Source organism: Callithrix jacchus, chromosome 17 (assembly GCF_049354715.1).
Source record: "Callithrix jacchus isolate 240 chromosome 17, calJac240_pri, whole genome shotgun sequence".
NCBI classification, from domain to species: Eukaryota; Metazoa; Chordata; class Mammalia; order Primates; family Cebidae; genus Callithrix; species Callithrix jacchus.
Window position 1 is genome coordinate 41600443 of NC_133518.1, and position 25207 is coordinate 41625649.

Genomic DNA, 25207 nt, shown 5'->3' on the forward strand with positions numbered 1-25207 from the left:
TTAAAACGAATGCTTTTTTTATGACTGAACTTACCTTCCCCTTCCTCCAAAATAACAATTATTAATACAATTAAACAATTAAAATGACAACCAGTCAGGGAAATTAATGAACAAGCAGTAACTGAACTGCCATGGAAAATAACTGCCAAAAATACACACTCTTCAAAACAATCACCTTTGGAGGGCATCAATTAGTGGAGCAGTAAGTAAAATCTTTGGAATCCTCACTTAAACTGCTTCTTAAGCTGCTTCTGGAATCCTTCTTTTAGAAGTGCCAACATAACTTAATAGGGAAGAATAATCTTTTCAACAAATGGTGCCTGGACAACTGAATATCCACATGTAGAAAAATGAAGTTGGACTTCTACTTTACACCATCTACTAAATGTTCCAAAATTAACTCAAAATGGTTCACAGATCTAAATATAGGAGCTAAAACTATAAAAATTTTGGGAGAAAAACACAGTAATGAATCTTCATAACCCTGAATTATGCGATGGTTTCTTAGCTATGACACCAAAAGCATAAGTAACAAAAGAAAGAAAAAACAAACTGATAAATTGGACTCCATTAAAGTTTAAAACCTCCATGCTTCAACCAAGAAAGTGCAAAGACAACCCAGAGAACAGAAAACATTTGCAAATCACACAGCTGATAAAAACCTTGACTCAAGAAGATGTAAAATACTCTTACAGCTCAACAACAAAAATACAAATAACCTAATTAAAAACTGGGCCAAATATTTGAATAAACATTTCTCCAAAAGATTACAAATGGGCAATAAACACATGAAAAGATACTCAGTATCATCAAGTAAGTGCAAATCAAAACCACAATGAAGTACAACTTTACACCCACTAAAATGACTAAAATAAATTTTTAAAACAAGTTTTTTTGTTCTTGTTTTTTGAAACAGAGTTTCACTCTCATTGCCCAGGCTGGAGAGCAATAGTGCAATCTCGGCTTACTGCAACATCCACCTCCCGGGTTCAAGCGATTCTCCTGCCTCAGTCTCCCGAGTAGCAGGGATTACAGGCAGGTGCCACCATGCCCAGCTAATTTTGTATTTATAGCAGAGATGGTGTTTCTCCATGTTGGTCAGGCTGGTCTCGAACTCCCGACCTCAGGTGACCCGCCTGTCTTGGCCTCCCAAAGTGCTGGGATTACAGGCGTGAGTCACCACACCCGGCTTTTTTTTTTTTTTTTTTTTTTTTTTAATGAAGTTTCACTCTTGTTGCCCAGGCTGGAGTGCAATGGCACGATCTCAGCTCACTGCAACCTCCACCTCCCAGGTTCAAGCAATTCTGCCTCAGTCTCCAGAGTAGCTGGGATTACAGGCATGCACCACCACACCTGGCTAATTTTGTATTTTTAGTAAAGACAGGGTTTCACCTAGTTGGTCATGGTCTCAAAGTGTTAGTGTACAAAATGAGAAAACTGGAACCCTCATACATTACTGGTGGGACTGTAAAGTGGTACAGCCACTTTGGAAAACTGGCAGTTTCTCAAAAGGTTAAACACAGTTACCATGTGACCCAGCAATTCCACTTCTCAGTTTGTGTGTGTGTGTGTGTGTGTTTGTGTGTATCCAAGAGAACTGAAAACATAAGTTCACATAAAAAAAGCCCATACATCAATGTTTACAGCAGCATTAGTTCTAATAGCATAAAAATGGAAACAATCCACATATACATCTATTAAGTAATAAATGGATAAATATATGGTATGTCCATAAAATGGAATATTATTCCACCACAAAAAGGAATGAAGTACCTACACACGCCACAACAAAGATGAACCATGAAACATTATGCTAAGTAATGAAGCCAGATACAAAAGACCACATGTTGTGTGATGCCATCCATACAAAATGTCCAGAATAGGCAAATCAAGAGACAGAAAGTAGATTAGTAGGTTGTCAGGGACTGAAACCAATAGGAAAATAAATGGAAATGACTGATAATGGGTAGGAATTTCTTTTTGGGGTGCTAATAATTTTCTGACATTAGAGTGCTGATAGTTGCACAATTTTGAATATACTTAAAAACCACTTAATAGTACACTTTATTTATTTAAATAATAATTTTTTTTTTTTTTTTTTACTTTTTGTAAAGATGGAGTTTTGCTATGTTGCCCAGGCTGGTCTCAAATTCCTGTGCTCAAGCCATCCTCCACTCTCAGCTTCCCAAAGTGCTAGGATTACAGGTGTGAGTCACTGCACCTAGTCAATTGTATACTTTAAAAGGGTAAATTTTGGCCAGGCACTTGTAATCCCAGCACTTTGGGAAGCGCAGGTGGGCAGATCGCTTGAGCCCAGGAGTTCAAGACCAGCCTGGGCAAAATGGTGAAATCTCATCTCCACAAAAAATACCAAAAACTTAGCTGGGCATGGGACTACATTGCCTGTAGTCCCAGGTCCTCAGGAGGCTGAGGTGAGAGGACCACCTGAGCCTAGAAGGTTGAGGCTACAGGAGTCATAATCACACCACTGCACTTCAGCCTGAGTGACAGAGACTGCCTCCAAAAAAAAGGTGCATTGTAGTAGTGTATATGAATTATATCTCAATAAAGCTGGTTTTTTCACTGCTTTTAGAGCTATTTTTTAAGCCACACAAGAAAAACCAGTCTTACTATTCAATGCAGTATTTATTCACCACATTTGGCTCCAAATGACATACCCACATCTATCTACCATCTCCCATGAAAACTAACCCCTCAAAGAAAAAATATTTTTCTAACACTGAAAATATTATAAATGTCACTAATTCTGACAGAAGGTTCCAAAAATGTTCTGGGAAACATATACTACATGTACTAATAATTTAAATACCTCAGTTCAGAATTGCTTAAGACAACCCCATAGCTTTACATTTATACCCAAAATACAGTCAAGTTTTCACTTGCAATATATTATGAGCATAAACAGTAAATGTTCCCTGCTCAAAGAACATAAAGAATATCATCTATGTATCCTAATTCATTATGTCTCAGCTAAGTAAATTACTGGGTTAGAAAGCATCAAAACTTAACATCTATCAACCCCAACCCAACCAAAAATGAAAAACAAAATGCCAAACACTTGCTTATAGTGGAAGTATCATTGGCAGTATCATCTCTGAACATAAATGATCAATTACTTGAGTATGACTTACAGGTTTTTTGGTTTCTATCACAAGAAGAGATGGTGGTCTTTCGTTGGAAGACTGATTTGGAGGATTTTTTTGATCTGCAAATCTTGAAGATGGCTTATAGATTTTACCTCTTTTTTCATCTGTTTCATGTTCTTCTGAAATTTAAAATACTAAGTTTCAAAATTAATTTCGCATCTTTTTTACTTTTTCATTTGAAAACAAGTAAAAAGTAGTAAAATGCTTTTAGGATTAAGATGTATCACTATTGACAAACATGAAATTAAATTCAAATATTATCATCTCAATAATACTAATTTAATCATTTTGTAGCAAAACAATGATGCGTATTACAACTTCTGACTAGTGCTCTGCTGTCTTAAAACTTGAAAGGAACTAAACATGTTTATAAGCTATCTGGCTTCAATATCTCAGTAACTGACACTTGGCCATTTATCTTGCTAATTTAATATAACCACTAGAGGGTGCTGATAGAAAATGTAAAATTCAAAAGCAACCTTATTTCTTTCCACAATTATCTACCTGCGGTTATTCAATGGGGTTTGCTCAAAAACTATAATAGTTATACTTTATTAGTAATTATATTTTATAAACTTACCTTTAGCTGCATTAACGACACCCCCTCGCACAAATGTTTTCACCTTATTACCATCACTTCCTTCAAAGGCAGCAAGAAATTCCTCATAAATCTCAGCAGCTGCCTTTTCATCCTCCTAAATACACATGAAAATATTAATATCACAATACAAAAACTGTTAATGTACATACAGTTAAATTCATCAAGGAATAATATGGATGAAAACCCTCCCTTCGCAGGTCAAGCAGTCCCAACATGTAATAACATCTAATCTTTAGCAGATATTAAATATTAATAAAATTGAGAGGCTTTGCTCCTCTACTGCCAATTTGTATGATCTACTAGCAATTTGTAGAACCAGAAAAGAACCCCTAAGTATAGACTAATTAGTAAATTTGTTTAGAGACAACTCAAGCGCCAAATTGCATGACAACTGACTATATGAGAACATATTATGCTAGTAATGTTTACCAAGTTTCCAAGGCATGATGATTTAATTCAGTGAATATAAATATTTTTCAAATCACCAAAAACATGAGTATTAGAAGTTGAAGCAGCAATATCTACTGACAAGTGGCATTAAAGAAAAGAAAGCTCAGAAGAATCTTGATATTTTCAATTATTCTAAATGTCCCCAAAACATGTATGAACAGAAGAAGGGCCAATGGAACATAAAAGAAAATACAGAATAAAATTGAATAGCATGTGGAAATTTACTGTTTAATAAAAGAAGCATCTAAAATGAATGGGAAATAGATAAACTTTTCAATAAATGATAATGGGATAACTGGGTAATTATCTGAAAAAAGACAAAAATGAATCTATTCTTCACACCACATACCAGAATAAACTACAAAATAATTTAATATTCTTAAAAAATGAAACCATAAGCTTATAGTGGAAAAAACTTAACTGAAAAACCAGAAATCACAGGGAGACTGATAAATCTGATTGTACAACACTAGTTTTTGCATGAAGAAAAACACCAGCAGCAAAATAAAAAACAATCAACAAAGTGAGAAAAAAAATTGTACCATGTATAACAAACTGTTAATATAACTTACAGAAAACAATGGTTTAGATGTGAACAGACAGTTCACAGAAACAAACACAAGAAAAACTGTTAAACTTTCCTCATAATGAGAGAAATGCAAATTTAAAACCACTATTTTTCATGTAGGAGATTGTTGAAACTCCACTGTTGGCAGTGCTATGGGGAAACATTCATTTATACATTACTGACAGGGATGCAAACTGTTCCTGCCCCTACAGAGAACATTTTGACAATGACAAATATAGAAAAACTACATTTATGCATTTACCATTCAACCCAGTAATCTCATTTATAAGTAAATACCCCCAAATCTCACCTATAAGTATATATTCCAAAGATAACACTAGCAAAAAAAAACAAACATACACATAACATTATCCATAACAGCATTATTTGTAATGGCAAAAGAACAAAACATAAATGCCCTCGATAGAATTTTAGTTGAATAAATGACTACATATCTATACAGCCATAGAAGAATAAGGCGTATTTCTATATACTTGTGAAATATACTTATTTCTGAGATATAATGTTAAGTTAAAAAAGCAAGTTGGAAAAAAGTGTACTGTATAAAGCATGCTATCATTAATCTAAGGGGAATGGATACAATGTGTGTACACACACACACACACACACACACACACACCCTTTATTTATACAAAAAGAATAGATTAGAAAATAGCCAAAACTATAACAAAGAAAAAAGAAAGAGGGTGAGGGAACAAGAAGCTGGATTCTTAGGAATATACCTTGTATTACAGATTTGACTCAAGAGGTAGAGCTGAGACTATCCTAGAGGTTAAGAATCTTTGGGAAACATTCCTCTAACACACTTACTAACTGCTTAGACACATTCGTTTCCAAGAATAATTCAAAATACATTTTCAACATTACCTTTTTCTTTAATTCTTCCTGTTCCTTTTTACTTAAAGTTCGCTTAGCTGTACTCATTTTTCCAATACTGAATGCTTTAAGTTTGTTTTCCAGAAGCGGCTAAGAAATAAAAAGCATACCTTTACATATACATTCTTAATGCTATCTAAAACGTCAATACATATCACCTGATAACTCAGTCTTCAGAATAGACTGCATTTTTAAAAAATTTCATTGTGAAGAAAAGCTGGGGATACTCTATACATCAGGGCCTATCTTGCTTGACTCTGATGTTAAGTAGTCATCAAAGAATGTCTTCATTCGATAGCTCAAGGTCAAAAACATGCAAAAGTCATGTTTATAAAAAGGTAAAAATAGAAGAGACAGACACTAGTGCTTAGGACAAGAATAAAGGCATTTGAGGAGGGAAAGTACAGATGTTTCTGGGGAAAAGTTGCAATGATAGAACACAGATCCTCAAGTAGGCAAAGGGAGGCATACATTTCCATGGTCTAGCGGCAGGAATTTACCATCTACAACCCTCATTTCACTTACTGTAAATCACTTCTTCTTTATAATTTGGAAAATTACCTCATTCTTCATCAATAATACTGACATTTATGAACATAATTTCATTCTTTGCTGGGATTAAAGTGTCACCTACAATATTTTAAGTTTCAGCTCAAGTAAAACTATATTAACAAATTTTAAATATAAAACAACATTTTAGTGAACTCTTCATTCATGTAACTTAGAAGCAACTTTCTTCTGAAATACAGCCTGAATACATTGTCTGTAGACCTTTTCGTTCAGTCACTCATTAGATTTATAAACTTAGAAGGTAGGAAATGTTTATTAAATAAAACGTAAAATACTGAAATCTGAAGGTTTTTCCCTCTCTCCTATTAAAATGAGAAGTTAACCAATTACAAAATTAAGACTTTATTAATTAATTATCTGGTCAGTAAACAGGCTTGCCCCTGGGAGATGCAGAATGGAAGAGTAATACTGCTGCTATTTTTAAGTTTTATTAAAATCCTTTCGAGAAAAATAAAGCAGTTTATAACCCAAAAAACAATACTGGGTTTCACGAGCGGATTCAAAATAAATTTTCTCAAAACAGAAAATCGTTTTGCCATCATTCAGTGTCTTTGGTTTCAACTTCAAAAGTTTAAACAAGGCACAAAATTATATATGAATTAAATGAAATACAAGGAAAACTTACCCTGCTCAAATTTTATTTATACCCTAAGAACTAAATCCAGATACCCGAGAGAAGTGGCTAAGGAAACTATGGAGTATTTATTCAATTAAACAATATAAGCAATCATTTAAAAGTTTACAGAATTTTTGCAGAAATGAAAAATATTATAACTAAAAACAGGATATTTTAAAACAGGTTCTTGTAAAATAAATCTAGGCAAAGTAAAAATATATTTATGCCTAGAAATACTAAACAAGAAAAATAATTTACCAGTGGTTAATACTGGCTGGTGATGACTGTGTTATCATATATGTCACAAATTTAACCACAAGAAAAAATTACTTGACATAGAATAAAAGTCTAAAAGAGTCTGAGAGCATTTTGCAGATCTACAAGTAAAGAAGCTCCTTCTCTGTGTTCCTGTACTGCCCTGGGAACTGCATTTATCAGAGTGAATAGCATGTGCTCCTGTTTGCTTCCCAAAGTGAGACTATAAGCCCTCTGGGAACAAGAATAGTTTCAATGATCTGTGCATTTCCAGTAACTGGTATTTGGCACTTGGTTCAGTAAATGTTTAAGTGGGGAAAGATAATTTGACAATTAACCATTTTAAATACAAACACTACTTTGTTTTTTGAATAAAATTTAAAACTCTACAATGAAATACATCTCACATTTGAACTAAAACAATTTCCCTAAATAAACTTGAGTTTACTATAATTTCAAATACAAAAAAAAACGGTATTTTCAAATAGAGTAAGATGAAACACAGACAAAACCAAGATATTCAACTACTAAATTAAATCAAGGACAAATTAAAATCGTTAACTATCCTTTCTTATCTTTACCTTATCTTATCTATACTCACTCTTGAGAGATTCTGGTGAGGAGACTCACAAAGGCTTTCACGGGCACTTTCATTCCTATAATTATGTTTTCTTGGGCTCTTAGGTCGTGTCCGACTTGGCATATCACTATCTGAGGGTCCAGATGCATCCATCTTCAGGAAAAGTAAAATAAGAGAAAAAAGCCACACAAACATACATATACAGCACTTAAAACCAGAAATAAGCCATGTCAGATATTGACAAATTTCATTGCACATTATCAAAATATCACATCCCTTAATATCACCATTGATTTCATCAGAAAAGTTCTTAAGAACAGGGGAAGTTTTCAATAACTCTAACTCACAAGCTTGAATTTTATGTTGGTAATAGTTGTTTTCCTTGAAGTAACAGGTTCATTACCTTCATTTTCCAGAAAATGTCTGCCAGAATACCCAAGTCTGATTAACCATAGTCTGCCTGTCAGTCATTCCCAAGTAAAAATGGTGTTTCATGAAAAAAGCAGGTAGTTTCATTTCTCAACTCAAACATCACATTTTGGTAAGCGTAAGTGTTATACGTATTTCTTATTTTATCACACAGAATATTAACACAAACTGTACAAAAGATCAAGACAATAGCAATAATTTTTACTGCTTGATGTAATAAAACGGTAAAATAATAGTAATTTTTATAGCTTCACTAAGCAGTAAAACTTACTTCTAATTACGCTAATCCCTTAAGTGAAATTACTCTCTCTGATGAGGAAGAATATAATGACAAGTATATTCTGGTGTCACTGCCTTGATTTGTGCTCAAGTGCTAACAGTTTACCCACCAAATGTTTTTGCACCTCCAGCTACATTTGCATTCCTGCAAATGCCGAAACAGTGAAAAACGCATAAATAATGCCTTAGTATTATTACAAAAATTAGTTTTTAATTCACAGACCCTTCTCACAGATTCTCAGTGACTCCCAGGGTCTTCAGACTACACTTTTCACAGCTGTAATAACATACATAAAGAAATACTTTGGCAGTATTATCTATCCAAAATGTTATCCAAAAGCTTTAAACAAAAAATATATGCCTATTTGTTATTTCCTAGCAACTGCACCTCCCCACCACAGAACATAATGATGCCTTAAAAAAGAACAGCTTAGAGTCATAACACTTTACCTACAGAGATTTCCAACACGTTCTATGCAGTGAGAAAACCGTGTGTATAATGCAATCCCATAGTCAATATATAAGTACACATACTTACATGTGTACAGATTTTTACACAATAAAAATAAAGTATATATACTAGCTTTCTAACATGGCTCGAGAGGGCTAACTTACGCAAGTAGAACACACAAAAAAGGAAGGCGCCTAGAAAAAACAGTAAAAGAAAAAAAGCACATACAATATAATTGTACTTATTTGTCAAGTAAAATCATTGATGTGGGGTTACATATGAGGATAAATTAAATTTTAAAGGAAAAAAGAGAAGATTGCCTTTTATACTCACATGTGCATCTGAAGATCCAGATGAATGAACATCTGATGATCTCGTCTAAAAACATTAAAAATAAAAGTCAGTATTTTCAAAATATCTTATACTAAGAAACCATGTCTCTCATGTTTTACAAACTTAATCTCTCCTAACTTCCAGCAATTTCTCCTCAGCTAAGAAAACTAAGCAAAGGCAGTCTCTGACTTACAAAAAGATTGTGATACAAAGTAAATGTGGAAGTAATTTCTTTAAAATTCGGCCTTCATATTTCCAAAAATATGATATAAATGCCAGTGGGATATATATGAGGCACAACTACCTCTTCATAGTATGCACTGGAAACCTAAACACCATTTTTAGGACAGAAGTTTTATGCAAAAGCTCTTCCTAATCATAGACGCACTGTTTACTGCCACAGCACTGCCAGCAACTTCTTGATCCACAGCATAAGAACTCTCTTCCTTTCTCTAACCACCCAAAGCCACATAAAGAAATCCACATATAAATCCTTGCTATTAAAGGGTACAAATTCTGCAGAAAGTTCAAGTAAACATTATCAAATCACCAGTAAGGCACCATTTACAACTCATTTTAAGGGGGATGATTCTACAGCATGTCACAGGCTGCCTGGTGGCATGAGAAAGAGTTCATATTATATGTTCCAGCAATGTCAACTGCTAAACTTTCAACTTTTATCAATTGATGTACATATCAGATTACACATGGTATGCAATAATTTGTTTTCACTATGCATGTAAAGACAAAGACAACAAGCTGCAAGGCTATTAATTAAATAATGTATGCTATCTTTCTGTAATTTTTACTTGGAGATCCAAAATATAACTGTCACTGAGCTTTATTTTTGAGGGTATAGGGTAGCGAGATTTCACTTGTTTTTATTTATATATTTATGTGTTAAGTGTTCAGATGAAATCAAGAATCATGAGACCACAAATATCTCACTTGACCCCAACTCCCAGTTCCAGATGTCATATAAAGTGTAAGATAAAATATTAATTTAAGAGAAAACTGAAGATTCATATGCTACTTAAAACAGAGCAAATCAGGAAGATTAATATAGATCCATACAGTACTGTTTTATTTACACTGTCCAAACAAAAGGCTAAGAACAGCTGGTAAGATTTTTACACTGAATCAATTTACTCCTCTGAATTCTACTGTATTGAGCATTAACGTAGGCCAAAATCAGCCCAGGACAACCACGCGCTGGGACACCTCCCATCTTTCTTATTTTTTTTTTTTTTTTTTGAGACAGAGTCTCACTCTGTCACCGTGTCAAGATCACGGCTCACTGCAGCCTCCGCCTCCCTAGTTCCATGATTCTCCTTCCTCAGCGTCCTGGGTAGCTGGGATTACAGGAAAGTGCCACCACGCCAGGCTAATTTTTGTATTTTTAGTAAAGACGGGGTTTCATCATGTTGGCCAGGCTGATCTCGAACTCCTGACCTCAGGTTGATCTGCCCACCTCAACCTCTGAAAGTGCTAGGATTACAGGTGTGAGTCACCACACCTAGCCCCAACTCATTCTTCCTGTCCATGGTTTTTCTGACCCCAGCTTTTGCGTCCACCCTCATTTTCTTCTTGCAGCTAATATTTCTTAAAAGTCAAGATGGTATGAAAGAAAATGTTTAGTATTTAGTAACTATGAAACACACTGAAACACACCTTGAAATGCATCAATTTACAAAGATCTAAAAATTGTAAAATGCAAAAGAATAAATACTGTTAAAAAAGAAAAACAAGTTCAGTCAAGAGGTTGATGGACCGAAAAAAAAAAATCAACTACCTTCTAATATACCAATATTAACTTGCTAGGTAACAAAAACATCCTAATCATAAAAGCAACAAAAAAATATAAAACATCTAGAAACCAATTTAAGAAATGTATACAACCCTTGTGAAGAAAACAAAAACTTTAGGAAAAATTCAGCTACTCAAGTCACCTTTTCAGAAGATACATATTACTGGGTGGGAAAATTCAGTGTTAAGATAATGTCAATGATACTCAAATTTCTTTACATACTTAATACAATTTCATTCAATAGCTCAAAATTCCAAAGGGAAATACATCAGCTTTCAAAATAATACAATTTGATAAATTTGAAAATAGAGTAATAACAGCATGGTGAAGGACAATGCACCAGCTGATTTCAATTAGTCTAAGATGTCACTAACTACATTTACTCCAAACCATTTTCCACTGATACACACCTATAGCTACATAGCATTCAGCACAGAACTTTTCCAGGCTTAAAAACAGTTCAAACTGTAGTTAACACACTTTTTAAAAGAATAATCAATTTCCAAATCTAACAGTCAAGGTAAACAGTAAATACAGACTACTTCAGAAGCTGAGCCTCTCCCTCTCCTTAACCTGGAACTGAACTATACATTTGTCTTGAGTTTGGCTTTTTAACTGAAGAACACAAACCAATGATGCCTAAAGATCTCCTGAAGTCTATGGCACAACTCCTTATCCAAATGAAAGGACCCAAAAGCAGCTGGATGTAGTAGCTCACATTTGTAATCTCAGCTATTTGGGATGCTGAGATTGGATGATTGCTTGAGGCCAGGAGTTCAAGACCAGCCTGGGCAACATAGCAAGACACCCCATCTCTGGGGAGAAAGGAAAGGGGAAAGGAAAAAGGAAAAAGGAGAGGAGAGGAAAGGAGGAAAAGAAAAAAGACACAAAAGCAAGAAATGAAAAGGCAGACTAAGGGAAGTTTGAGGCAATAAAGTAGCACACTCAAGAGAAATTTATTTTAGGGCAGAGAAAGCAGACAGTACAAATGTGGGGAGGGACAGCAAGAAAATCCAAAAGGAAGAAAGATCATTGTGACGGCTGCTAAGGGGATGAAAGTGAAGAGAACTACACTACATGTGGCCCTATAGCTTGCTAGGTGAGAACAAAACGAATTTTCTTCTGGCTGCTCCAACTTTACTTCAAGTGAAAGCCCCATATCTAAGTTTCCAAATTAGCAAGCTATCCACAGCAACATTCCTCCAACACCACCGTTCCACCTAGCAAGCTCTCCATTCCCGTATCTGTCTCCTAATCTCCCATATGTTTCTTCTCTCACCTCTAAGAGCAGCAACTTTCATCTCCCCAAATTTAACAATCTCTCCCACAGGAAGCATACTGTATTGTCACTTAACTAGACAGCATGCCCCTCAAAAATGAGTACATTATGATTTAACATTTTCTAATTCAACATCAAGCAAAAGATCTGGCAAGTGACACAGTCTCAATATACTTGACTTGTCAGAACAAGTATCTACCACCAAACGAAATTACACTCCACACTGTCAACACACTACACTGTCCATTAACAACAGCTACCTAGCTTAATACCACTATCCAAGTCAAATCAAGGTATCCATCTTTCAAAAAAAAATTTACAAAATCATTAATATAAGCACTATGCAAATAAAGTTAAAAAAAAAACCTAAGATGATTTTTAAATTATTCAAAACACTATGAATACTATATGAAAAGTTGTAAGTACGTTTTGAACAAACTATAGTTTATCTAAACTGAGAAAGGGCTTTGTGAAAAAATTTTAAATCAGGGAATAGATGTCCAACACTACAATGAGCCTCAAGTGCTACTGACAAACGTTATCTTGCTTTCAAAAATGTTATTTCAACAAAATATCCAACACACAGCAGATGTACAATAAAATGTTAAAACTACCCATACTAGAATAAGAGGCAAATAGTCTGTAATATTACTGTTTTTGATTTAATATCTTGTAGCAAGTTTTTCTTTTTATTCCAAAAATGATGGTCCTTGTAAAAAATGGTGGGGGGTAGAGGGGAAGATGTCTTCAACTTGCATACTAAATGAGCTCTTCTTTCAGTGATATCTACTAAGGCAAATGGGTATCTTTCTTAGGTTTACTTCTTAAGGAAAACAAAGCTTCAGAAATAAAAACCAAAAACTGAAAATAAAAACTGGACTTTCAGGGCTGGGTGCTGTGGCTCACACCTGTAATCCCAGCACTCTGGGAAGCCAAGGCGGGCAGATCACCAGGTCAGGAGATCAAGACCATTCTGGCTAACAAGGTGAAACCCTGTCTCTACTACAAATACTAAATAATAAAAAATTTAGTATTTTTTATTATTACTAAATACTAAAAAATTAGCCAGGCATGGCGGCACACACCTGTAGTCCTAGCTACTCAGGAGGCCGAGGCAGGAGAATAGCTTGAACCTGGCTGGTAGAGATTGCAGTGAGTTAAGATTGCACCAGGGCACTCCTGGCTGGTGACAAAGCGAGACTCCGTCTCAAAAACAAAAACTGGACTTTCAGAAAACACTGTCTCAAAAAAAAAAAAAAACCTGGACTTTCAGAAAATAATCAATTCAATCCAGAAAAATATAAAATATTTTTAAAACCATATCAACAGGCATATTCCAGCACCAATACTGCAGGTTCAAGTTTCGAAAAAGTATCAATAGAGAAAATGGAAGTTCAGTTCAGTTCTACCCTCCAGACCAAAACGAAACCTTCTACCAAGAAAACCTACCTTACATTTTAAGATAAGGTTACAACCATACCATAATAAAGATTCGGTTTAAACTAAAACTGGCAAATACTGAAAAGCCTAATTTTCAAGGTTTGTTATTTTGTGTGGACCTTTTCATAAACTTTCAGGTACCTCAAAAGATGAAAACTGGCAGTAATAAATACCTAAGGTTCATAAGCCTTGAATAGATCCTCATTTTACTTATTTCTTAGAAGTTTTGTTAATCAGCAAAGGCAGTCAATCAAAACAGTTCCCAAAGCAATTTAGCACTGGATGTCCAAGGAAGCCAGTGGTATTTTCTGTTTTATCCATTCACCTCTCTAACTCAATTTTTGGCGATATGGCAAAAGAGAAAAAAAAAAGCCAGTCACAGAGAGAAACAGTAGGGCACACAATTCCATTATATCAGCAGTATTACCAGCACAGAAGATTGCAGAAGGAAAGAAAATATGAAATTTTCTTCATATCCTAATTTTGCTGAGCAAACAACTGACAGTCAAGAATAATTTTTTATAAATTAAATTCTAAGGAAATATGTTTAACAATTTTATAAGCAAACAATTCAAGGCTCACACTCTCTCCTCTCAAAATCAAAGCTACAGCATAACATTAACCCTCCTCCCCAACTAAGCAATATTTTAGACAAGTGATAAACAAATGCATAGGAAAACTTTAGCTCATTTCTAAACCATTTATTGAATGTCTACATCTGCCGGGCTCTAAAATGCAATGTACAGCAAAATTACACAGGAAATTAAAGGGCATAAGGGTCTCTCCAGTAAAGAAAATTATGAATAAAGGTAAGTCATTCAAACATACATACATAAAATGTCATTTTAAAAATAGACGCCAGGTGCAGTGGCTCAAGCCTGTAATCCTAGCACTTTGGGAGGCCAAGGTAGGTGGATCACGAGTCAGGAGTTCGAGACCAGCCTGGCCAACATTTTGAAACCCCATCTCTCTAAAATTACAAAAATTAACCAGGCACCTGTAGTCCCAGCTACTAGGGAGGCTGAGGCAGAAGAATCGCTTGAACCCGGGAAACAGAGGTTGCAGCGACACTGCACTCCAGCCTGGGCGACAGGGTAAGATTCCGTCTCAAAAAACAAACAAACAAAAAACTAGGAGAGTTGTAGAGTTATCTAATCTTTTTATAATTAAGAAATGTTAATAATTTTGCCATATCGTACATTTTAAAATTAACATTTTCCCAATGTCGAGAAATAAGCACCACCATCCATACTAATGGTAATTTAACTACCAAAGAAAAGGACAAATCATGAAATGGAAGTACCTGTTCACTCCATCTGTACTGTAAAATACAAGCCACTCATTTGTTCTCTCCAGAGGAAGGGAAATCAAACAAGAGATCAAAGGCTAGAAATTCCAAATACTGTAGTATTAGCCAAAATGACCTTACACTGTCTCTAATCAACTCTGTATTAGAAGTAAAAAGCAGCTATCTGAGCAGTCATTATGATAGATCCCAAATCACAGGATTAAAATTTATCCTAACATTTTGAAAGCAAAGAACTTTTTTTTTTCTTCTAAGAACAAAAAAAGAGAGGGGAAAGAAACTAAGATCTATTATGTACTTTATAAACATTAGTTCATTTAATCCTTATACCAACCTTGTAAAAAAAATTGTATCCGTATTACAAATGAGGAAATTGAGGCTCCACAGTTTAAGCATCTGCCTTAATATCATCGCAAATATAATTACCAAGTCAGGATTTGAACCCAAATCTTTTTTGTGAACAAAATTCATAATCTTCCCACTACATTATGCAGCCTCTATGTTAAGATATCCTGATTCCTTTTACAGACATCAGTAAGAAATCTGTTAATAGCATCAACAAATTATAATCTAAGGCAATATAAACAGAAAAGATTACTAGATAACCCAAGAATTTATTTATAGGGAACAGCCATACACTCATAATCACGAGAAAGTACTATTTTGGAAGGAAGCCTGAACACAGACATTGAAACGTTTTCAGTGTATCCAAGACCTCAAGTAGGGGATACTTAAAATATTACTTTGAGAAGAAACAAAAATTGTGAGGCTTATACATGACGTCATGAATGTAGCTAGCTTTAGTAATAGCTCCCTACCAGTAAGTGGGTGCGTTCTTGTCATGAGTCTATTAAGAAGAGTTGGTAAGGCCGGGCGCGGTGGCTCAAGCCTGTAATCCCAGCACTTTGGGAGTCCGAGGCTGGTGGATCACGAGGTCAACAGATCGAGACCATCTTGGTCAACATGGTGAAACCCCGTCTCTACTAAAATTACAAAAAATTAGCTGGGCACGGTGGTGGTTGCCTGTAATCACAGCTGCTCGGGAGGCTGAGGCAGGAGAATTGCCTGAACCCAGGAGGCGGAGGTTGCGGTGAGCCGAGATCGCGCCATTGCACTCCAGCCTGGGTAACAAGAGCGAAACTCCGTCTCAAAAAAAAAAAAAAAAAAAAAAAGAAGAAGAATTGGTAGAGCGCGTTACCTCACTATTCCCTTCTCCCCAAAAGAAGGGGAGAAGAGGAAATGTACTGGGGAGGGAAATAACTGACACAGAGTAAACAGTACCTTGTAAAGCAGCCAAAACTGGCCCCTTACCAAGTTTTTATCTAACTAAAGGATGTCTAGAAAGACCATAACTAAATATGAACTAATTGTTTTGGTGTACATCATTCACTAATTGGCATAAACAGCCCGAGTATTAGAAACTGAGAAAGCAAGTAGAAAACAGAAAACGAGTTATCATGGTTCTCAGAACTGCAAACGCAAGGGTCTCTCCTACTGTAAACGTAACTTTCTAACAACCGATTTATAACCACACACACTCTTTAAGATATAATAGTCCTTAGAACCTTTAAGTGTTATACACCGTCTCGCATCAGCAACGGGAAGTTTAACTACCTCGTGGCAGTACCCATTACTTTTAATATGTTCGAGACGAGAAACCCAAAGCAAAAAACGATTAAGTATCCTGCCCAAGATGGCAACTAAGAACCCAACCTTACTAATGCTAAACTGCCACAACTCACTGGTTTCACAATACGTGCACAAGGTTCCCTGTAAATACAAATGCAATTTACTAATCGTACGTAGCTTCCAAGTCTACCGCGCTTCTCTTTTCAGTGGAACACGCAACATGAAGAAAGAGTCCCCGAATCCTCTACCCTCGAAAGTGCTTTTTACTTCCCCTTAAGGTAAAGACCACGTGTAGAGTGTACATTAACCTTGGCTATGCAGCCCTGCAAAGGGGAGTTGCTCCCGCCTCTACATTTCCCACCCCGCGTCTCTGCCCTAGTGGTCTCCCCCTCACAGCTGGCGACCCTAGAGGCTATTTATTCCTTGAAGGGAAACTGAGGGAGGCCGGAAGTGACAGATCCAAAACCAAGAAAAAAGCAGCACTTAAGCACCAGGAATCGATTCCCGCCTCTCTCCCAGGCGCTGTCTGGCGGCCTCACAGCGCAGGAAGCTGAGATATAGGGGAGCGTTTTCATGGCCTCGGACCTCAATCTGAATTCACCCCAATGCCAAGCGCGGGCTCAAGTGCTCACGCCACCACCCCCTGCAGACGCAAGTCTCGAGCTGAATCCAGGCTGGGACTAAGAGGAGATACCAGGCCTCTCAGCCTGCGCACCACAGTGCGGCGGCGCCCGGGCCTACCGTCGCGACCAGAACACAGACCCCAATCCCAATCGCTTCTCGCAGACCAGAAGCGTCTGTAGGCCCCAGACGACAGAGGTAGATCCGTTGACTTACGAAATCCTGTCAGAAATTACCTTTGAACTGGCCTTCTGAGAGCCGCCTGGCGTTTTGTCCGCCATCTTGAGCTTTGCCCCTCCTTCGGCGGCGGCAGCAGCACGGGCGAGTCGAGCACCGAAAGAGCGGATCTCAGCTAAGCCCGCCAGAGGCGTATGCAAGGCTGAATAGTCGACCGCCGAAACAGTGATTTCAAGGGAAGCCGCTCACGTGACTTCCGGTGTCAGTCATTTCCTCAGACGCGCTCACTCGACTGGTTTTCCTGGGAGTCTCCGCGATTGGTCACGTTACTGGGTCCGGGAATTCAGAGAATCTCCTTGTTCAGGGCCAACTGATATTTCACTTATCCCAGCGCCAACCCTTGATAGAGGCGAACCTATGTGTGGCAAGGGAGCCGCTGTTTGAAGAGCTGCCCTGGCTGTCTAAGGAGGAGCTTTTATTTCCACTCAAAATAGGCCTGGAGCTGACTGGTGGTCTGGCGCTCGATCTACGGAAACGCTGTTCTCGCCATTTCGGCAGCTCCCACCCTGGTGGGAGAGGCAAATTTGCAGTCTGCTGATCTTAAGGTGGTGAATGTTGAGATAGGGTTGTGCCCGAACCCAACCTGAGGGTGATCTGATAGACACTATTTAGGGCGTCTGCAGAGTTAGGGGCGTGTGGAACCAGAGAACACCGTAAATACAGACGTTATTCTAAATCTAGCATGCATGTAAAGTTGTGCGACATTTTAAAAATTACATTTTACGCTTTAGTGTTGTTTTCATTTTTCATCACATAAATGGAGGAGCAACATATGAACTTTTCTGCACTTAGTACTTTTTAAAAAGTTCTTAATCAGTGCCTGGATTCAAAGAAGGAAAGCTTGCCCTCCTGAATCGGGCCAGGCAAGGAAAATAGAAAGGACATTCCAGACAGAGGGAGTAGTTGACACAAAAGCCTTGTGGCATGAATCAGTATAGCGGGTCGTGCAGGTCACCACAAGCAGTGAAGTTTTTTAGAGGAGGTGTAGGGACTGACGTGGTTGGACGGGGTGTGAGTGCAGGTTCACACAGCGCCCTGAGGTCACCGTCGTGCTTAGGAGTTAGAATTATATTCTCAGAATGAAGATCAGCCTTCAATAAGGTTGAAATGGTCAGATTTTTAAAGTATTGCTCTGAGGATTAGGGTGGAAGTGGAGGGCGTTCATGGACCTCTCCCAAATTCATTTATTCAAAATATTTTTGAGCCCCGTTTTGTGTATAAAAGCCTGCCCAACGTGTTGTAGGGCTTACAGACACACAAAAATGCACTGTCTTCATGATTTAAAACTTAATGAGGAATGGAGGAGACAAGGAAACTGCAAACACTATGCATAATTAAATTGATACTGCAAGGAAGGATCAATAGCTGAGGGAACTCTGAAAGAAGTAACTAATTCTGAGAGTAGGAGTGAGGAAAAAAGACGGGAGTTTTCATAGAGAAGAAAGCAGTTGAGCCAGCTCTAAAGAGGTAGAATTTTGTTAAATGGCGGGTGTGGGGAGCGAGGGAAGCACTTAGAACAGGATCTGACACAAGGCTGGCCCTCAGGAAAGATTAACACATCTGTGCCAGTCACTAAGCAATCAGCAGGCCAGGCCTCCTGTGTGAGGGGCTGAGAGTAGAAGAACAGACAGTAAACAAGAAATGATTGAAAGTGACAAGTGCTGCACATGAAATTAAAATACAATGACTTGCACCCTCCAATCCAATTGAATTTACTTCCAGTGCTGAAATTTGTCATATTTTTTCAGTTCTGGGCCTCTTCCCTCAACCTTGCCCTGACCTCTCATTGAAGTCTAACCAAATTCTCTTGGTGAAGATGTCACTTCCTCCAGGAAGGCTTACAGTCTTCCCTCTCCACCAATCCTAAATTGGAGACCCTGCTTCTGTTTACAAGGAACCTATACTTCCCACTCTGAAGAGCTCAGCACACTAGATCTTAACTGTTTACAGTATAGGATTAGAAAGTGAAATCATCAGCTGAGATGAAAAGAAGTGTGACTGGGTATGCCTTGTGGTGTTCTGACAATGCCACAGGCTGATTTTGTCACTAAAAAGTGAATATATGCAGCATTTCAGTCAAATCCCCAAAGTCCTGAGAATTTTTGCTAAATATTCCTAAAGAGTTAAAAACAAAAAAATGCAGACTTCTTTCCTCTCCTATTTATTTATTTATTTATTTTTTGAGATGGAGTTTTGCTCTTGTTCCCTACGGCTGGAGTGCAATGGCACAGTCTCAGCTCACCACAATTTCCACTTCCTAGATTCAAGTGATTATCCTGCCTCAGCCTCCCAAGTAGCTTGAATTACAAGCATGCACCACTACCCAGCTAATTTTTATATTTTTAGTCAAGAGGGGTTTCTCCATGTTGGTCAGGCTGGTCTTGAACTCCCAACCTCAGATGATCTGCCCATCTCAGCCTCCCAAAGTGCTGGGATTACAGGAGTGAGCCACCACACCCAGCCTCTTCTTTTTTATACTGTTAGCCCCCAAAGCAAGTCAGACAAAGGTGATCTGATTAGAAGTAATACATAGGCCTTTATTAAAGGTTAAGTACACTTTTTAAAAATTCAAAATCATGGCCGGGCACGGTGGCTCAGGCCTCTAATCCTAGCACTTTAGGAGGCCAAAGTGGGCAGATCAAGGCAGGCAGATGGCTTGAGCCCATGAGTTCAAGACCAGCCTGAGCAACATGGCAAAACCTCATCTCTACAAAAAAAAATTTAAAAATCAGCCAGATGTGGTGGCACACATCTGTAGTCCCAGATAGGAGGCTGAGGTGGGAGCACCACCTGAGCACTGGGAATCTTGCCATTGCACTCCAGTCTGGGCAACAGAGTGAGACCCTATCTCAGGAAAAAAAAAATTCAAAATCACAGTTATGAGCAAGAGTTCTCAAAACATGAAATCCTGGCCCTATTACTCAAATTACAAATTCAGGAAGTTGAAATAGCACAAAAATAATCCTAATGGAATTTTATGGAATCTGAATAATTAGATTAACAATTATAAGTGCTAAGGGACTATACATAGTGAGAATCATACAATTTACTGCAACTAGTATTACCTTTTTACAGTTACACTAAAACCATGCCATTTTTCTCTTCCTGATGTGTTGATTCTCTGGTGCCCACACCAGCCATTTGTTTTTAAGGCTTCTCCCTGTAGCAGATATGTTCAAGAGAAATTACAAAATAGTGCCATATACAATACTGAGATGTTTTGTTTGGTTCATTCAGCGAGATTTTTTTCTTTGAAATTTGAGCCAGCATTTTAAAACAGAGATTTTACATAAAACTCAAGGTTTCTAGCCTTTCTTGAAAACTGGGGAATAGAAAATTAGTTGGGCATGGTGGCATATGTCTGTAATCTCAGCTACTAGGGAGGCTGAGGCTGAAGAATTGCTTGAACCCAGGAGGCCGAGGTTGTGGTGAGCCAAGATTGTGCCATTGCACTCCAGCCTAGGCAACAAAAGCAAAACTCCTTCATAAAATAAAATAAAAATGGGGAAGTCTGGCAACACTGGGTGACAATCCAGGTGAGGCGGCCTACAGCGACCTATTGGGAAAAGGGCTGTGCACACCAATTTAGCCACCCCTTCATCATACACAGTGGACAAATTCCCCGTACCTAGCCTGCTTGTAGGCATTTCAGTTTTCTACTTCTGATGCACAGTGTAATTCTAATTCTGATGTACACCTGGGGTGATGATCAAAACATTACCAACCAGTTCCCCCAGGCACTAACCAGAGCTGACTTATTAGTAAGGTACAAGAGGCTCAGTGCCTAGGACCCACAATACTTTTTAGATTTCCCCCACAAAAGAAAATGTTTTGATTTGTTCAAGGAGGAAAAAAGTGGAGTGGAGAGAGTATATAACAATTCGAACCACTGTGGAACTTGTACATCCTGAAAGATAGAGACCTTAAAATTGATTGCCCCAAAGCTCCAACCTCCTGTATTATGTCAATGGACTGCTCCTACCCAAGTAGGCATTTTCATTCTAGAGAGTTTTTAAGCAGCTTTTCCCTGATCTCTAGGCTTCAGGATATAGGTTGGTAAAAGTATAACCCAATATATTTGTTCCTTTGGCATTTATTGAGTTTCTAGCATGTGCTAGGCTCTGAAGAAAGAAGATAAAAGGAGAGACCGCTAAAAATTAGAATGAGTGTCTTCTGCTAAGAGAGATCCTTTAGGGCTACTTCTAGGAATAATTAGGAAACAGCCTTCTCGGAGTTGTGGTCAGTGTGGAATGGAAAATTCCTTCTGATGAAATTGACTGCATGCCCCACACCACCCCACAACACAAGTCTTACTAATAAGGTTTCAGTAGCAATAGCAACTCCTCCCTTTTCTCATCAAAAACAAAACAAAACAATTACCTGACTTACTTATTGATCATATACAGAATTCCTTTGACAATAATAATTGCAGTGGCATTTTTGTAAGATGTCAAAAAGCATATTGCCCAAGAATACGCTGGCACCATGTTAAAGATAATAGAAATGGCTGTTTTAACTATGATCCTAGTGAGACAAAAGCCTTAACTGTGTAGGAATTATTTTATCAACAAGGTAAATAAAATCTAGGAGGGTCCAGTTGGAGTACTGTGGAAATGGAAATGGAAATGAGTGTTCCTCAGTGTGTGTGTGTGTGTGTGTGTCTGTGTGTGAGAGAGAGAGAGAGAGAGAGATAAAGGAGGACTGCCTGTGGCAGGTCATGAGAATCAGCACACGGCAAATCTGGGGAGCTCTCACTTGCTCTTGCCATGGCCAGGCAACCCAAAGGTGGGCTTGGCTTGGACCATCAAAGCCCTCACTTGACTTGTGACCTGGCTTTTGCCAGGTCCTCATATAGATTGACACTCATGAGACAGGATCAGGTAATATAAAAGGCTGGGTGGAGCGTGAAGTTATGAAGAGAAAATGAAAGACGACTGTCCCTTGTTAATTTCACCTGTTAATAACAAAAGCTGTTAGTAACAGTGGTCTTGAAACACATAAGGCTTTATTTTGACATTGCTATAATGGTAAGATTCTATCAAAGCAACATGGCATACCTTTCTTCTCTTTCAAGTTTTGTTCCATTTCCTTCACATTAACTTTGCATATTTCCCGTTACTTTGTTAGGTATTTTGTCTTTTCTGTTGTTACTATGAATAGAGTAAGTTGTTGTATTATTTATGTATGCCCTAAATAAGCTGTTTATCGATGGCTATGTATTAATGTTATATAATGTGTTTACTGAATTCTTTTATTATTTGCATAGTTTTTCAGTTTATTCCCTTGAACTTTCAGTTATACAATCATATTTGCAAATAATTACCGTTTGCCTCCTCCTGTCCTATTTTATACTTTTTTCTTGTATAATTACATTAGCCAGTACCCTCAGAATAATGTTAAGAGTGATGCTAATGAACATGCTTGTCTTCTTCCTGACCCTAAAGAACACTGATGGTCAGATAACCCTGTTAAAGAAACATTGTTGTAGGTTTGTGTCAAGACAAACCAGGACACTCCATGACTTGGGAAAATAAGGAAACAAAGTAGAAATGTCCCGCTCTGCACATCAGTGAAAACGGCCAGTGTGGAATGCAGATTAGGAGGAGGGCAGGTAGAAATCTGTATAGTTTCCTATTGCTGCTGTAGCAAATTACCACAAAATTAGTGGCTTACAGCAACACATATGTATTATCTTACAGCTCTGGGGGTCAGAAATATAAAAGGTTCCAGCAGGTCTGGGTTCATTTTGGAGTCTCTAAAGAAGAATCCTTTTCCTTGCCCTTCCCAGCTTCTAGAATTCACCTGCATTCCTTGGTCTATTGCCCTCTCCTCCATAAGCATCTTCTCTCTGATGCTTGCCTCCGCCCTTACCTGTTCTCCAACTCTGCTCCCTCCCTCTTATAAGGATCCTTGTGATTACATTGGTTCTACCATGACAATCCAGGATAATCTCCCATCTCAAGAGCCTTAACCACAGCTGCAAAGTCCCTTTGCCATGTAAGGCAACACATTTGCAGGTTCTGGGGATTAGGGTATGGACATCTTTAGAGGGCCATTATTCAGTTTACCGTGGGATCTACAATGAACATTCTGTTTCTGTATTTTGTCTCTAGCTGAAAGGACACGGCTTTGATCTCATCAGAGAACAGACATTGGAATGGGCCTAATAAATATAGTCATCTCTAATCAATTGAGTTCTGAAATTGTTATTGGGGAATTCAATGGATAGAAGGTGTAGTTCCAGTGAAGATGGGATAACGCAGGTTCCTGTTGTCAAAGAGCTTACGGGGAATAAAAGAGACAGATGTATCACAATAAGATTGTAAGTACAGGCTGAAATTTTAGTTCAGTTTGTTCACTGCTGTATCTGCAATGCCTAGAACACAGTAAGCACCATGCAGTTACTCAATATTTGTTAATGAATGAAATCAGCACCAGAAACAGTTTTGTGGAAACACAGGAGAAGATTGGTTTAAGAGAAGTCAGAAAAGACCTCATGAAGGATGTTCTAGAACCACTGGGAGTGTCTGTCCAGCTCTCAAAATTTCATCTCTGCGGTTAACTTCTGATAGGGCAGGATGAAGACCTTAGCACAGTGTTGCCTCACTTTAAGAAAATTCCAATTATGCTAATTTGAAACAGAATGAAAAGTCTCCCTTCAATTACCAATTGTGAAATAATGCAAATCCCCTCTCATGCCCAATTTTTGCTTTTTTTTTTTTTTCAAGAAATTAGAGGAAGGCATTAAGGAAACAAATTAGCAATGTCCCGCTCTGCACACCAGTGAAAATGGGCAGTGTGGAATGCAGTTTCTATGCAGGCAGGCATAGAAATTACAAACATCATTTACTATTTTGCCACATGGTGGTGCTGCTGCCACTGATAAACAAAACATCCAACTTGTTTTCTTTTTGTGAGACGGAGTTCACTCTTGTTGCCCAGGCTGGAGTGCAAAGGCGTGATCTCAGCTCACCTGAAACCTCCGCCTCCCGGGTTCAAGCGATTCTCTCGCCTCAGCCTTCCGAGTAGCTGGGATTACGGCATGTGCCACAACACCCGGCTAATTTTGTAATTTTAGTGGAGACGGGATTTCTCCATGTTAGTCAGGCTGGTCTCGAGCTCCTGACTTTGGGTGATCCGCCTGCCTCAGCCTCCCAACGTGTTGGAATTACAGGCATGAGCCACCATCCCCCGCCAACACCCACCTTCTTTTGTATATTTTCTGTGAACACACACAGAACTTCGGTGAGTGATCTTGGTGCTCTTGCCACATTTGTTACAATTCAAACTCTAATTTCCTGTTGTTGTCAACCAAGCTTTCCTTGAGCAATTATGCTTGTCCTAGTGCTGAAAATGTGCTAAAAAAAATAACTTAGAGAAGAAGTAAAATGTTTTAAAAATCATGGTATACTGTGTTGTTTATTTACTAGAAAACAGTATGCAAAATACCAGGTCTAACAAAAATACGAGAAATAACATTAAAGATCATCTTTCTAGCATCGGGCTTGCTCTGTTTCGGGAGGGCAGGGGCGCCACTGAATCCCAGCATCTTGCACAACATCTAGTACAGAGTTGACAAAAATAAATATTTGTTGAATTAAAAAACGAATATGGAAGAAGATGACCACCCTACAGCTCCCAACCATATTATCTCACCTTTACCCGTACACAGAGACTAACAAAAAGTTTCTG

At 37.9% G+C, this 25207-nt stretch overlaps 1 protein-coding gene across 9 annotated transcripts in view; it reads right to left on the reverse strand.

Annotated features, from left to right (window-relative positions):
- Window positions 1-17586, reverse strand: part of U2SURP (U2 snRNP associated SURP domain containing) — a 56707-nt gene extending 39121 nt beyond the window's left edge. For all 9 annotated transcript variants that reach the window (XM_078354041.1, XM_078354040.1, XM_008983714.5 and 6 more), the window contains exons 1-6: window positions 17515-17586; window positions 9197-9241; window positions 7726-7857; window positions 5675-5773; window positions 3748-3862; window positions 3153-3286 (exon numbers count right to left, since the gene is read on the reverse strand). Coding sequence is in view for 7 of the 9 variants with exons in the window: in XM_078354040.1 (XP_078210166.1) it covers window positions 3153-3286; window positions 3748-3862; window positions 5675-5773; window positions 7726-7857; window positions 9197-9241; window positions 17515-17559 (570 nt within the window). In the remaining 2 variants the exon portion in view is untranslated. The remainder of the gene's footprint in view (window positions 1-3152; window positions 3287-3747; window positions 3863-5674; window positions 5774-7725; window positions 7858-9196; window positions 9242-17514) is intronic.
- Window positions 17587-25207: the final 7621 nt, after the last annotated feature.